Source organism: Suricata suricatta, chromosome 12 (assembly GCF_006229205.1).
Source record: "Suricata suricatta isolate VVHF042 chromosome 12, meerkat_22Aug2017_6uvM2_HiC, whole genome shotgun sequence".
NCBI classification, from domain to species: Eukaryota; Metazoa; Chordata; class Mammalia; order Carnivora; family Herpestidae; genus Suricata; species Suricata suricatta.
In genome coordinates, this window is record NC_043711.1 from 84,292,766 (window position 1) to 84,309,050 (window position 16,285).

At 49.1% G+C, this 16,285-nt stretch overlaps 1 protein-coding gene across 14 annotated transcripts in view; it reads left to right on the forward strand.

The window, feature by feature from the left end:
- The window catches only part of EPB41L1 (erythrocyte membrane protein band 4.1 like 1), a 70,900-nt gene extending 54,869 nt beyond the window's left edge, over positions 1-16,031 (forward strand). For 12 of the 14 annotated variants that reach the window (XM_029916922.1, XM_029916923.1, XM_029916924.1 and 9 more), the window contains 5 exons: positions 2,961-3,047; positions 3,850-3,933; positions 5,953-6,033; positions 6,345-6,461; positions 12,626-16,031. In XM_029916922.1, the coding sequence (XP_029772782.1) occupies positions 2,961-3,047; positions 3,850-3,933; positions 5,953-6,033; positions 6,345-6,461; positions 12,626-12,634 (378 nt within the window). In that variant the 3' untranslated portion in view covers positions 12,635-16,031. The remainder of the gene's footprint in view (positions 1-2,960; positions 3,048-3,849; positions 3,934-5,952; positions 6,034-6,344; positions 6,462-12,625) is intronic. The other 2 variants (XM_029916926.1, XM_029916927.1) reach the window with 2 other exon arrangements.
- The last annotated feature ends 254 nt before the right edge of the window (positions 16,032-16,285 follow it).

The window sequence follows — 16,285 nt, forward strand, 5'->3', positions numbered from 1 at the left end:
ATTGACTCAGAAACCTTGGGACAGGGTGCAGCAGACTGGGACAGCCCTCAAGTCTGAGAAGCGCAGATGGAAACAGAGAGCACTTGAGGGGATTGCTCTTTAGTGATGGGCGTATGTCAGGCAGGGAAGCATGAATTTGGGGTTGGATCTGATGAGTCCTAGGAACCTGTGGGACGTTTCTAGGGGAACATCTCTAGGAAACAATTGGTTTTAAAGGTCTAGTTTTCAAGAAAGATCTGGGCTATAGATAAAGAGATATAGGACAGTAACCTTGTGAGAAGGCTTTGAGTGGCTGAGGCAGCACAGACAGGATAGTGAGGAGGAGAAGCCTCAGTATGAGGGAGGAAGGGTCCAGAACCAAGATGGTGGCGTTGCCCTGGCCAGGGAGAGGAGCCGTACCTCTTTGAGGCAGGAGAGAACACTGGCTGAAGATAAAGGAGAGACGGAGCAGATGGTGCCTTGTTTTGAATGGCCTGTATCCCTGTTAGTGGCCTCTATTTTCAGTGTGCGTGGTGGAGATGAGGCTTTGTCTGGGAAAGAGGGAGCAGTGAGAAAAGAGGAGGCTTTAGGGGAGAATTTCTCGGAGTGACAGTCGGATTTAAAGGGGCTTATGACAGTTTCCTGAGCTGGCGGAAAGGAAGCATTGAGCCCAGAAGAGCTGAGCCCCCACCCTTTTTCTAATTGAAGTATAGTCGACACACAATGTTACAATAGTTTCAGGTGTACAACAGAGTGATTCGACAAGTCTACACGTTTGTGCTCACCATAAGGGTAGCCACCATCTGTCATTGTGTAGCACGATTACAGTACTGCCGACTGTATTCTCTATGCTTTTAGCCCCCTCTTCTCTCCATAACTGGAAGCCTGTACCTCCCACTCCCCTTCACCCCTGGTTGCTCATCCCTCCACCCCCTCCCCTCTGGCCAGTTCTCTTTATGGATCTGTTTCTGCTTTTTTCTCTGGTTTGTTTTGTGTTTTAGATTCCACATATAAGTGAAATCGTACGGTATTTGTCTGACTTATTTCATTTAGCATTATACTCACTAGGTCCATTTAGGTTGTTGCAAATTGTAAGATCTCATTCTTTTTTATGGTGGAGTAACATTTCATTACACACACACACACACACACACACACACACACACACACAACACACACCATCTTTCTTATCTATTCGTCTATCGATGGACTTGGGCTGCTTCCATAGCTTGTATTATTGTAAATAATGCTTCTGTAAACGCAGGAGTACATATGTCTTTTCAATGAATGTTTTTGTCTTCTTTGGGTAAATACCCAGTAGTGGAATTACTAGATCATATGGTATTTCTATTTTTAATTTTTTTGAGGAACTTGCACACTCTTTTGCCTGCACCAACTTACATTCCCACCAATAGCACATGAGGGTTCCCTTTTCTCCACATTCTTGCCAACGCTTGTTATTTCTTGTCTATTTGATGCTAGCCTTTCTGACAGGTAGAAGGTGGTATCTCATTGTGGTTTTGATTTGCACTTGATGATTAGTGATGCTGAGCATCTTCTCCTGTCCGTTGGCAAGGCGGCCCTTTAAAGGCCTGCTGCTGGGCTACGTTCTAGGGACTCCATCTGAAAAGGTTGCTGGTTGGTGGAGTGCCAGGTAACCAGGCCACTGCCTTAGCTGGAGGCAGGCATGGGGGTGGGAGGAGGCAGCACAAAGGTAGATGTCCTCTGTCCTCACCCGTCCCCTGGCAGGCAGAGATCCAGATCTAGCACCATCCACAGACCAGGACCAGGGGTCAGCCTACTGGACAGCTACGAGCAGACACAGCTCTGGGCCACCAGACAGAGAGGACTGGGACTGAGATGGTGCAGAAAGTGGGAGGTAGAGGCAGGCGACTGGGCCCCCTGCCAGATGTGGGGCAGTACATCCAGCCAGTCCTGGGGTGTCTAGCAGCTAGAATCCACCATAGGACCAGGAGAGCTGCCCCCGGGGAATAGTTCCAAGGGCAGAGTAGCATTGTCAGAGGAGCGTGAGTCTGCTGACAGACATGGGTCTAAATCCGGGCTCTGTCACCCACTTACTGGTGGACTTGAACAAGCCTCTTGACATTCTCTGACCTTCCAGTTTCTCAACTGTAAAATGGGATTAAAATAATTTCCCGTGGTTGTTCTGAGGATTAAATAGTGCATCGTTAGCATAATACCCAGCACATACAAGTACTCAGAAAACAGTAGTTATCCTTATGGTATTATAGCCAGCCTATATGCCTATATTTATCCTAAAACTGGCATCTGCAAAGCCCTTTCTCCTCTGTTAGCCTCATAATGTCTCTGTGGGAGTTGGGCAGGGATGTCTTTTTTGAAAAATAACTTCAAGACTTAATATTTTCAGAGCAGTTTCAAGAGCAGTTTATGTATTAAAGCCGTTTCACAGCAAAGTTGAGAGGAAGGTACCCCACATACCCCATGGTTAGGAATATATACAAAGATTTCCCATATACCCTTGCCCTCACACACGCATAGCCTCCCCCATTATTGACATTCCCTACCAGAGTGGGACATTGGTTCCCATTGATGAACCTACATTGCAGGGCTCCCATTTTATAGGTAAATCAGTGAAGCCCATAAGGCGGAAGTGGCTCTGCCCAGCCCATGGGGCTGGAACATGGCAGGGCCAGAATGAGAACCTGAATGTCTCCGCTCCTTTGTCAGTGCCTCCCGAGAGCAGTGCCATGTCTTGTTCACCAATGTCCCTAACCCCAGGCACTCTAAATGCTGAATGAGTGAGTGGGTGAGCAAGTGTGTAAGTGTGTGAGCAAGTGAGAGAGTAATTGTGAGAACAAGCCTGTGTGTGAGCACGTGAATACATGACAAATGTCACTCCTCAACCTCGTGGCCGTGAGAGCTACATGGCTACGTACTCTGGCCATCCTGGGGGCCTGCCCACGTGAGATCTGGCCATCTGAGCACTGTTGTTTCCCCAGGAGAACAGTCTCAAGTCCGGGAAGGGGGCAGCTGCCATGATCCCAGGCCCACAGACGGTGGCCACGGAAATCCGTTCTCTTTCTCCGGTAAGTGGGTAGGGCCAGCTCAGGCTAGGGGACTCTGTGCTGAGAATGTGGACACAGGTCCCCAGGTGGCCCACAGCAAGTGGAGCGTAGAGCCCAGAAGGCTGCCCTCTTACGTACAGCGCCAGCAAACTGGCTCCTTTTCAAGTGCCCCAGGGCTCCCTTGTACCCACCGGAGTCTCATCCGTTGCCTACCCCCCCATATACGCACACTAGAGGGCACTGCAATGTGAGGGTGAAGCAGCCTCTCTCCTTGGTGGCTTCCGGTGATGTGACAGCTCATTTGCATCTGCTCTCCTTACTGGCCAGGGGAAAGAGAGGCTAGGAGTGCAGAGGCGTGCACTCGATGTGGCCACCAGTGGCTCCCATGAGCCTGACACCATGAGGTCTCTTGCATTTCCTGCATTCTTCAGTCTGTCCTCCATGTCTAGCCCCCGAGACTGCGTGTTCCTGGCTGTGACAGGGTGGGAGCTTGGGAGGGCTTGGTCTCCAGCCTAGATCCCCTGTTCATTCTTCTAAGATACCAGGATTCTTGAATTCTGGGGTCTTGTTAGGATTCCAGGCCTCAGGAATCTCAGGTTCTAGGAATCTGTGATTCATCGGTTTGAGAGTTTCATGGATCTAGCATTCTGAAGATTCCAGTATTCCTGAATTCTTAAAGTCAGTAGTTTGAAGCATCTCGGCTTCCCAAACTTCACCTTTGTGGGGCCCCCTTGGTTTATCCACCCCCCACACACTGCCCCCACCCTGCAGAGCCCAGTGTCCTTACCTGAACCCTGGGCTGGGGGGTGGTTATATTCTGCAGATCATCGGGAAAGATGTCCTCACCAGCACCTACGGCGCCACTGCGGAAACCCTCTCCACCTCCACCACCACCCATGTTACCAAAGTGAGTAGCAGCAGGGTGCCATATGCCTCCAGCCTGGCTGTGGGGCTGAAGAAGGTCATTGCCATCGCTGTGCCTCGTACCGTGGACAGAGAAGACCTGTGGTGTTCTTAGTTTCTGGAATGCTATGTGCTTTATTCCATACTATGGGTTGTCCTAGGCACAGACCCTGCCCTTCAACATCGACAGCCAGGCTGGCCAGGGGGGCAAGACCATCTCCTTAGAAGTAATTCTTAGCCATGGCATTTACACCTTCTAGACCTTAAGTGCCAGCAGGATTTAGAAGGGATGATGTAAGGAAGCCTCTAAGAGTGAGGAGGGGTCTTCTGGAAAGAGTGGGGCTTATGCAGGGTCTTAGAAAGCCAGGTAGCACCTGTGGGGGAGGAGAAGACAGATGCAGACATTCTAAACAATGCGGAAAATGGGAGCAGAGACTGTGTATCTGCTTATTTGTTCGCTGAGCAATGTTAGTGAGCATCAGCCTCATCAGCCTTACGCCAGCCTCTGTGCTCGGGTGCAAGCGGCGCCTGTCTGTGGGAACCGTGGAAGCGGTCTCTGTCAGGGAGAGGTAGCAAGTAGGGGGCATCGCTGTGGGGAACTGGGGTGGACTGGAGGCAGGTGAAGCATGATGGAAACAAATGAGACACATCCCAGGACAAATGTGACTGTGAAGGGTCTGAGGCTAAGAGGCATCAGAACACTGTCAAGGTTTTTTAACTGGGGAGTGATCCAGTGCAAAGGGGCTTAAGGGGAGGAGATTAGATCCAGCAGGATGTGTGGGTAGGTGGCAGAGAGAAGAGGGGCATGGAGAGACTAGGGATGGGGAGCCTAGACTGGGGTACGAGTTACAATAGGGAAAGGAGGAGGCAGGAACCACAGGAAGGAGTCATTCCCCATGTATCAGATGTGACTCCATCGGTGAGATGAGGCTGAAGACAGGCAGGCCAGCATATCCATGCCCAAGTGGCCTGGAGGAAGGCAGGAGGCGGCCCAGGCCAGAGCAGGAGAACTGGAGGAGAGAGGCAGGGAGCCAGGTTGAGGTGGATGTTCTGCTGAGCCATCCAAAGGAGAAGTCTGGTAGTCCCACTGACCCTTCTGGACACCCACTGTCCCAGCCCTGCTCACTCTCATGCAGAAAGGACTCAGCCCCTTTGCGTGTTCCCCAGAAAGTACCCACTCTCCCCAAAAGCATTTGGGAATGTTGACTTTCCCTGAAAGCTTTGTGGAAAGGTTTTCCATCACCCACTCCACTGCATACTGCTCAGAAAACTCTTCTTTCCCAAGTTCCCCCTGGCTCTGCCTGCTAGGAGCCCCCTTCTTTCTGTCTGCTCCTGGCTCCTGCCAGGATTTCCCTTGCTACCACCCTCTTTAATATGCCAGGCAATTATGTCTTTCCCCATCTTCTACTTCAAAACTTGCACCCAGACCTCACCCTTTCAGGGAACAGTGGAGGTTATAAGTATCACCCACACAGCTTTCTCTTGTAGTACTGTTTGAAGTCATTCAAGCTAGAACTTTGTCACCATTCACATTTCATTCATGTATTCATTCAACCAGTCTGCATTTAGCACCTGCCCTGGTCAGATTGGAGAGGCGAATGGGGAAGGAAGGGATACAGAATAGAGCAAAATACAGCCTCTGCCCGCAAGAGCTTCAGACTAGTGAGCTGGGGCGGGTCACACACACAAGGTCAACCCAAAATAGAGAGCCCCAAAACCACGAGAGATACAGACTTGGTGCTCAGGGAGTACCAAGGCAGGAGGGTGGCAGGGTCACCAACCAGCCTCAGGGAGACAGCACTTGAGCTGGGCTTGGAAGACCTAGAGAGGGCAGTTTGGTAGTTAGGGGAGTATGGTGGCAGGGGACAAGATGTGCAGCCTAAAGTCCCAAAACCAGACGAGGGAGCCAGGAGAGAAGGTGACTGCTGGTTCCAGCCTTGCCCTTGAGGGATCCCTTGGATGGGCCCCCTGTCCTGCCCAGCGGGCCCCAGGGCTGACCTTGCCGCCCTCTCCCTCTCTGCAGACTGTGAAAGGGGGTTTTTCTGAGACGAGGATCGAGAAGCGAATCATCATCACTGGGGATGAAGATGTTGATCAAGACCAGGTATGGGGATGGGGGACATTGTTCCCGGTGGCTCTGCCCAGCCCCCAGTCCCTCCCAAATGGGGTTACCCATGAGCAGCTGCCCTTGTGGGCAGAGACGATGTCCACTTCGTGCTGCCCCTATTCAGACAAGAAGCCCTAATGTTGAATGGGGGCCAGAAAGAGCCAGAAGACCCAAGCTCTGGTCTTTAACTATTTGATCACTGTCCCTCCCTGGGCCTCAGTTTCCTGGCCATGATTGTATGTTGGTCTGCATGGTCTCTTCCATATTCGATATCCTATGGCTCCTCACTTTGTTGCTCTTTCTCCCAGGCCCTGGCTTTGGCCATCAAGGAGGCCAAACTGCAGCATCCTGACATGCTGGTAACCAAAGCTGTCGTATACAGAGAAACAGACCCGTCCCCGGAGGAGAGGGACAGGAAGCCACAGGTAAGCCCTCTGAGGCTCCACAGCCATGAGAGAGAGAGGAGGAAACAACAGCTCGATCTTTTGAGGGTCATTTCCATCTGAGAGCCCATCAGGTGGCTTGGTCCCTAAAACAGTTCAATCCCCAATGTTCCTGGCCTATGGATCAAAGGAGAGACATGGCTCCCCCAAATAGCACAAATCTGAGTGAGGGGGACAAGGGGGAAGGAGGCTGGTTTCTTGGTTTTTTGGGGGGCGGGGTTTAGGCCCCAGACCCAGAAAAGTAAATCCGGAAGCAGTAAGAACAGGGAGACGGGGTTGATGGCAGGTACTGAGGTGGGACTGCTAGAGGCCAGCATAGCCTCACTTGTCATTACTTAGAAATTAGAAGCCAGAAAAAGTCCCGTCAGGCTCAGTGCCACATTGTTGTCCCTGAGTCTCTGCCTCCATCACAGGTCACTGGATGTTGCGAAGGGGGATATGATGACCAGAGTCCTTGGTCCCATCTGTTTTGCTTGATTGCAAACCCTTGACTTCTCAGGCCACGTTGGGCCAGGAATTTACTTTTCTGTTTCCTTATGGACGGACCCTCATCAGTGCCTTGCGGAATTGAGGAAGGAGATGGCGCTATAGCAGATAGGGCTTTTATCAGCCTACACTGGGGGAGGGGTTCTTCTGGTCCCACTGGAAATCCACCAAGTGTTATCACACCTATCAGAGTCTCACAGCCACTGAGTCGAGTGATATATAATATGATTCTAGTCATAGGAAGTTCAAAAGTGGTAAAAGTCAGAATAGTGGTAAGTTCCGTGACGTGGTGTTGACAGGGAGGAGTCACAAGGGAACCTTTGGGGGTGCTGGAAATGTCAGCACCCTCTTCCCTGATGAATGAAACCGTGTTTTCTAGAAAAATACAAGAATGTGGATCCCCACCCCCTTCATGTCAGAAGAAAAAGCCCTGAAACATTCCCCTGCCACTATGAAAGGCTGCCAGACCCTGGTCTAGACTGGCCGTCCAGCAGAACTCTCTGCACTGACGGACATGTTATCCTTGTACCACACAACACCCATGGCTACAAGCACTTGAAATTGGCCAATCTGAGATCAGTTGTGCTTTAAGGGTAAAAGGCATGCAGGATTTTGAAGATTTAATGAGAAAAAAAGAATGCAGAATAGCTCAGTAATGTTTATATTGATTACCTGTTCAAATGATCATGTTTGAATATATCGGGTTACGTAAAATATATTATGAAAGTTAATTCCCCGTTTCTGTTCCTCTTTTTAGGGTCATTTGAAATTTAGAATTTTAATTTAGAAATTTAAAAATTTCTATGTAGGGGCGCCTTGGTGGCTCAGTCAGTTAAGCGTCCGGCTTCAGTTCAGGTCATGATTTCACAGTTCGTGGGTTCGAGCCCCGCATCGGGCTCTGTGCTACTAGCTCAGAGCCTGGAGCCTGCTTCAGATTCTGTATCTCCCTCTCTCTCTCTGTCCCTCTCCTGCTTGCACGGTCTCTCTCTGTCTCTCAAAAATAAATAAACATAAAAAGATTGAAAATTTCTATGTAGAAGATCTTAGGGAACTAGAAATATCTAGAAATTTTAGAAAAAATTTTGTCTAGAAAATTTTAAATTCCATACGTGGCTCTCATTCTATTTCTATTGGACAGCACTAATCTAGAAAAGTAAGCTGGTCATGGGCAGAGCTTAGCTCCCAGGCTTTCTCAGACTTTCATGCCAATTGTCACTCCTGTCCCCTCGTTTGTACAATTATTCTTGCTGTTTATCCCTCAGATCTCAGAGTGGTAGTGTAGGACACTTGCTAAGCTGGTGCTGACTTGGCAACATCTGCGGAAGACAGGTGCTAGAGAACTGGTGTCGGTCGTCTGGGCAGCTCAGTTGTTTAAGGCGTCTGACTCTTATCTCATCTCAGATCTTAATCTCATGGTCATGAATTCAAGCCCCATGTTGGAGCCCAGCATGGAGCCTACTTAAAAAAAGAAAAAAAAGAACTGTTTTCATAAAATCTGACTTAGAAGGTCTGGACCCAACCTGGGAATCTTTATTTACACCCTGGTCTTTAGGAAGTCCATGTGCAGCCACTAATGCAAAGAATTCTGTGCTGGGAATCCAGAGCCCTGGCTCCAGTCCCAGCCATTCCCTCATGGGCACTCAGTTTCCTCACTTGCAAAATGAGGAAATGGGGCTAGCCCCTTCCCATCACAGTCTTTTGGCAATTTGTGTGCTTTCCTAGAGTGTCTGACACGTGTTTCTCCTATTTTCTCCTTTCCCTATCTTGTTCCTCCCCATTTTCCCAGGTCATTTCCAGTGGGTCCCCCAGGCTCCTGCCTTTCCATTTGCCAGGGCCACTCAGAGCTCTGGTCCCTGCCTCCACATCCTCCCACATCCCCTCCCCACGGTGGAGCCTTTGACATCTGCCCACTTGGTGGTCTCATTTGTCCTCCCCACCCCTCTTAGTTCCTTTGATGCTGTGTCCCACACACCACCATTCTCTCTCTGTCTCTCCTCCCTCTCCCCACTCTCCCCTCTCCTTTCACTCTCTCTCTCTCTTCCTCTCTCTCCTTCTTTCTCTTTCTTCCTCTCTCTCCCTCTGTCCACCCCTGCTACCCCACACCTTCTCTCTCTTTCTCTCTCACTGCTCAACACTGTTCATGTTGCTCTGGAGGAGACAGAAGTTTCTGCCTTGCCTTTTCTGCCCCTGTGCTTACTGCCAAGTAGGAACCACCTTTGACTCCTAATATAGTCAGACTCACTCATTCTGGGGCAGAAGTCTTCTCTGAATTTGAAAACTCTTTTTTAAAGTGCTTAAACAACATTGGTTTGATCGATGGATGCATCTTGGTATCCCAAGGAAAGATCTGGAATCCTGCAAACCTGGATTCAAATCTCAACCCTGCCTGTTATTAGCCATTTGACTTTCAGCAAATTATTTCAGCGGTTCCCTCATCAGCTAGTTGTCAGCAACAATAATCACAATAATAACAGTTGCTAAAATTTATGGAGCGCTTGCGCTGTTCAGGGCACCAGGCTATGCCCCTGACATAAGTATTGTCATCTGCTCATTCATCTGACAAATGAGAAAACTGGGGCTCTGAGATATTAGGTGACTTGCTCACAGCCATGGGGCGTGAGTAGACTCGAACTTCATCTGTGAGACTCCAAAGCCCCCTGTGGTCTTAACCTCCTTTTCAGGGTATCTATCTCATAAGGCTACTGAGATCTCACATAGGGCACGTTTTAAGTGCTCAGGAAAAGCTAATTATGACTCTTCTTACTATTAACTTAAAGTACGCTAACAAAATGCTACACGTTTGGACTCTAATGTAATAAATTGAGAAGAATAAATTATAATATGGCATTGTTCAGATGTCCCTGCCACTTCTGAGATGTCTATAGGCTTTTAAGGACATCTCACATCATGTTTACACTGAGCTATAGCCTACCTTGCCAGCCTACCACTATAAAAAAATAAAACATTCCTCAGGTAGTTAGCAGAATTGAATAGAAAGAACACACCTAGGCTTTGGATCCAGAAACTCCTGGCTAGCAGTGGGTCCAGAGGAACCTCCTGAACCTCAGTTTCCTCATCTACAAAATGAAGTTAATCTATAAATTGGAGTTGCTATAATAATTAAACAACATCTGTGAATGTCTTAGTTTGGACTGCTGTAACAGAATACCATACACTGGGTGACTTAAACAAGACACATTTGTTTCTCCCAATGATGAGGGCTGGGAAGTCCAAGGTCAAGGTGCTGGCCAATTTAGTTCTGGGGAGAACCCTTAGCCTGGTTTACACATGGCTGTCTTCTCTATATGTCCTCACATGGTAGAGAGCAGAGAGAGACAGAGAGGGAGATAGAGAGAGAATGAATCTCTCATGTACATCTTGTTATGAGATATGAGTATATGAGGGCCCCACCCTTATGACCTAATTACCTCCCAAACACCCCACCTCCAAATCCTCACATTGAGAATTAAGGCTTCAACATATGAATTTTGGTTCGGGGGGAAGTGGGGGAAGGACACACAAATATTCAGTCCATCGCAGTGACACACAAGGACAGTGTCTCACACACAGAAGGTGCTCAGCAGTGTGAACCTGCATCCTTATCTCTTGCCACGTTCAGGGATTAATGAGAGCCAGGAGAAAGTCAGACCATAGCTTCTGCCACCAGTCTCTGGCTCTGTCTCCACACAGGCATCCATCTTGCTGGTCTTCAGCTTCTCTTCCTTCCCTGAATCCTCCAGAAACATCTGTTCAGACTCCAATGGACTCTTGGCCTTCCTGTTCCTCTTCTTTAACATTCTTGCTGTGAGTGTGGAAAGCACACCCATCTCACACAGGGTCATTTCTCTCCCTGCAACTCACAGTCCTGATGTGAGGCTTCTGCTCCATTTTCTCCCATTGGCCCACCTCCTTCAGACAGGACCTATATCTTCAACACTGCCAGAAGAGGGCGGCCCCCACCCAGCATCCTTACCTTTAAGATGTTGATTAAGTGGGAGAAAAAATGGACCTATTTCAAAGCAAGAGTCTTGGGTTCTAGTCTCATTTCTGCCAGTAACTCACTAAGGCATTGAACCCTCTGGGTCCCAGTTTTCCCACATGTCACATAAGCTGTGAAGGGTTTATTGACACGACTGCATTAGCACTTGACCGTACAGGAGTGGCGAAGGGCAGGAATGATACTCTACCTGTTAAATGGTTTTGGGTAGTTGCTATGTGCCAGGCACCGTGATGAGCATTGGAAGGACAAAGATAAGTAAAAGGCAGCCATTGCCCTCCAGGAGATCAAAATAGAGTGTGGCTAAGTTAACAACAGTAATAGTAATAATAACAGTATTTGTTCAGCACTTCCAATCTGCTAACCCTTGTTTTGAATCCTCCCTGTACCTGCATGAGGAAACATCCATTTTGCAGGGGAGCACCTGAGGCCTAAAGAAGTTAAGAAACTCACCCAAGACTGCAGAGCTCATAGACCATGGAATGGGACTTGAACTCAGGCAGTCTGATTGCAGAGCCCATGCCCTTCACCACAAAATTTTGGAGTCAAACTTGAGTTGGCCCCAAATTCTTTATTTGAGTACTGCTCCCTGGAGTGCAATCCCCAGGAAGCACAGGCCCATGGAGGCCAGAGAGGAAAAACAAAGAGCATCTGCAATCCCAACAAAATATTTCTTAGAATGAGAGAAGGTAGGAAGAAAAGGTGAATTGCATGTGATCTGAGCTTCTTAGTGTTAAAGGAAACTTGGACAGAGTTCCAGGCAGAAGAGAAACATACCACCTTCCTGTGTTATGCCCATATTTCAATATCATCCCCAAAAACCAGAGACCGCTGGGGAGACCGAGTCATGCATGCAAAAGCAAAGGGCTTTATTATGGGCTTAGGCTCCCCGGGCCTAGTTCGGGCTCACAGACTTCACCAGCGCAATGGATCTGCAGTGGATCCCTGCTGAGAGCCCTGAACAAAGGCGGGGTAGGGCTTTTATGGCTTTGGGAAGGGGGAGTTACAGGAAATTGTGACACAGGTACAGGGGTCCAATCATTATCGCCTAACAGCATTGGAAGTAACTTTAACCAAAAACATTGTCCAGAGTGTTCGTTACTTTTGGTGGGACCCAATCACAATATTTAGAGTATTAACCAATTACGTAGTGGGCCCAGGACCCTGGACCCTCACGTACGGTGTAACTAGCCTTAAGCAATAAGTGATTATAGCTTCTATCTCTAGGCCTGCCCTTAGGAGTGTTAAGCATTTTAGCTGGCTGCTTCTGATTGGGTGTTACTAGGGTGGTCCCTGGTTGAGCACTCTGTGCCCTTTTATTGTCTAATGATTCTGGGAAACCACCACTTAGGCCTCCAAGGTCAGAGGGAAACTTGAAGCCTGTCATGGAGTCAGTTTGGTTCAGACCTGTGTCCTTACACCTGGAAACAAACACACACTGGCTCTAGAGTCAGACAGATGTAGGTGCAGGTCTCAACTGCCACTTACGAGCTGTGTGGCCTTGGACAAGTCACTCTATCTTCCTGAGCCATGATAAAGGGCATACAGGAAAGGCACCTAAAACAACCTCTTGCCACATAATCTAAAGATAAGTGACCAAAATTTACTAATTTTTTTTTTATCCTCCTCTGTCTCCCCCTTCCCTCCATGCCTCTGGCTCTAGGAATCCTGACCTCTGTGAAGAGATGCTGGCATTTCTGGTCCAACCCAAGCCAGAGAACCGTCAAGAAGGGGCCTTCATTCTGGATTCTCCTACTCAACACCGAAGTCCCAGCTGTGACGCACTGTCACCGGAGAGGGACTGGGAAAGGAAAAGCATATATATATAGATATATATAGATATAGATATATATACAGGAAACACCGCGTCCTTGCACTGCTGCTGGGGCTGGCCAAGCAGTCGGCCAACAGCAACAACCAACATCTGAACGCCTACATTTCCTTTGCAGACACATTGAAGAATTGGTGGGATTTTTCAGGAAAAAAAATTACAATAATCTTGCTCCCCATTTCGAAGCCCCGTGGAACGCCAGAAGCAAGCCCAACCTCACTGATGGTAGGAGTCCAACACGATCCCGGTTCTGCACGTTACACTGAGCAGACGAGCATTGCATTTGTCCTGCAGCGTGTGTTGCCCACTCCAATGCAAAGGAAAACACTTTTGCAGCAAAGCAAGAGAAGTCGCAGCAGCAAGACACGCACCATCAACCATTTGCCGAGAAAGAAAGAAACCCACCCCCTTCCCCAACTCGGAAAGGAGGAGGAACACTGGATTATTATTTTTTGGGTCTTGACACTGGGCTGCAAAATCCACCTTTCTTTCTCCCACCTTCCCTCCCCCTGACTCAGTCTATGGTCATTTCTGTCTCGGCTCTCTCCTCCCCCTCCCCCCCCCTGCGTTTCCCTCCCCTCCCCCCATCTCCCCACCCTCTGTCTCCTGGTCCTGCTGAGGGCCACTGCAGATGACTCTGGTTTGAAACAAGAAAAAGAAAAGAAAGCAAGAACAGAAAACCCAGCCACAGGAAGGAAAGTAGACCTTGTATGTTTATGGGTTCTCATTATGAAGGTGCAGCTTGTAGGAAATGTGTATGGATGTGCTTTTAAGTTATGTATATTACATATAACAGGAAACAAATATTAAAATAAACAGTGCTGGTAAGTATGAAGCTGACATTTTAAAATTATAATTATCCGACTGTGATTGATGTATCCCAAGGTTCTTAGATCTCCCTGAACCGGCCCAGCCAAGGACACCTGGACTCACAGTGGGTTGCTCACAGTAGGAGCTGATGGTTCGGCGTAGTAATACAGTGTGTGGTATTTGTACTTGGTTGATTGGTGGGGAGGGGTGGGGTCCCCAGATGGAGGGGCAGGGGTTTGGCAAGAAGGAAGAAACACAGATGTAGTCCAAGATGCCTTCTCCCCTCGGGCAGTAGCCACCAGGGCCTGGTCTATGCTCAGGTGTGGGGTCCAGAGTTAGGATTTTGCTACCTCCCTAGGGAACTTGTTTTGGTTTTCAGTCTTCTCTTTCTTTTTTTTTTTTTTTTTGGTCACATGTCTTTCCCCTGATCACATTGTGACAGCTGACACCCCCTCCAGAGGGAGGTGAGGCCGCTGCCCGCTGCAGAGGATGGTGGCTTTAACCTGGCTGTCTGGAGAGTCCAGCTCACTCTTATCCTCTGCCCTCCCACATTCATTCTCTTCCTCCCAGGCCAAAGCAGCCATAGAGACCATGGACATGGACACAGGACAGGCCCTCATAGGTCAAAACTTCATTTCCAAAGGCTTCGCCTGCCCCTGAATAAGCTAAGGGTGAGAGCTGGTGTTGCTCCAAGCCTCCATTTACGTATCAGATGCTGGCTTCGGGAACCTCCTCTTCAGCCAGCATCTGAGCTTTGAGCCTGTGCCCTCAGAGTCCCCCAAATGGCCTCCAGATCACAGAAGCCCTTGGAGAAGACCCCATCAAAAGCTTGGCATTGACCTCTGGCACACATGGTGTTTCCCACGCTTGCCTGCCATGAGCTGCTTTTCTGAGCTCACTGAGTCTTCTTTGGAGGAATATATACCCCACTGCACTTTAACTTCTCAGTCCCGCCACTAAAGCGGTCATTAAATTCATTCAACAAATATTCATGTATTGAGTACTTACATGTGCCAGGCACTATGCTTGGGCTGAAGGAGAGAATGTGGGGGAGGGGAGGGGCCTGGAGGTCCTCTGAGCCAGCCTTACATCTTCAATCATGGCTTGCCCCTCTGAGATTCCCACATTCTCTTCGTGTATGGATCATTGCCCAGCAACACCCCCCCTGGGGGGGGCCCAGGCTGACTTATCAGTTACCCCAGTGACATATGTGCTTAGTTTGCTAAGCTGGTGCTGACCTGAGGCAGGATGGGAAACTAGAACAGCGTTTGCCTCTGTGGGCAAAAATGGGACAGAGCAGGCAGGGAGAGTCCTGCATCTGGGGCTAAGATGGCCGATTCGGCCGCATCCCGCCAGAAGCAAGGCCAGTGGCACCTCCAACTTCCCCTGAGTGTGACAGCTCACATTCCATGTACCAGGTTCTTTTTACCACCCTGGTGGAGAAGCCACAGAACCTCCTTCCCGCCCCTCCCAACTTGAGAGCTCCCATTCTTTCTGGGCCGTGGGCCGGAGTGGCTCCACGCTCTCTGGACCACCTGGAATTTGGCTCAGCCACCCCTGCCAGGCGTCCCCGACCACACTGGTCACACCACAGAGGGAGAATATTTGTTCTGGATTCTACACCTCATCACAAACCCCTGAATGTGTGGCTTCAGGGCAGGGATGACGTGACTAGATTTAGCTTGTGGGCTGGCCAGGGTTTGCAGAGATCTCCATCCCATGGATGCTGTGACCTTCCTTCCGTGGAGAGGCAGGCAGTGCCACCAGGGAGGAGGGGAGCTGCAAAGCTGAAATCTAGGGCGCTGTTTCCTCCCCATCCTCCTCTTCATAGAGAATATAGATGTTTGTCTTGTCTGTCTTCAACCTACTTTTCTTCTTTTCCTTTTTACATTTCACATCGTTTCTGTGCTGCCTCTCCACCCAGGAGACCATGTAGCATAGCGGAAAATGTCCTGGAGGGTATCTTGGCTCAGCCATGAGACATTGGACTAGCCCCATCCCACCCACCCACCCTTTTGGGCCTCAGTTTCCCCACTTACAAAATGAGCAAGATAAACCAGACGCTCTCCAGGATCTTTTCTCAGTCTGCTGTCGTTCAGATCTTCATTTTCTCTTATTTTGCTTTCTCGGGATCTTTTCCATCTGAGGGTACAGGAAGTGCCAGGGCCTGTTTTCAGTTTTTGAATCCTGCAAGCACATTCCAAGACTGGCCTGCAATTGCATGAGCAACATCACTCTAAATAATTTTTTTTTTCCAAAGCACCTTACCAACCAATTGCGATGCTGTCCTGTTCCTTTTTACTCACACCCCTCCCTCCCCTCTCGTCCCGCGCTCCCCAACCTCAGTGCTCTGTGCTGTATGCGTGTGCTCTCTGTTCTTGTATACTCAATAAAAGTGAAATAAATGTGTTTGATGCTGAACCACGAACTGTCTTGGCATCTCTCTCTCTCTCTCTCTCTCTCTCTCTCTCTCTCTCTTTCTGACCTTGGCTTCAGGTACAGGTTGGCATTGTGGGAAGGGCTAAACCTGGGGTGGAGATATCCCAACCTTGAACACAATCATTGAACCCATATTTGCAGCTTCCAGTGTGGCCCATATCTTGGGTTAGGTTCTGCAGTCACAACAGCAAATCAGGCAACGTTCCTGTCCTCCAGGAACTCTCATGCTAGTAGAGTGCAGGA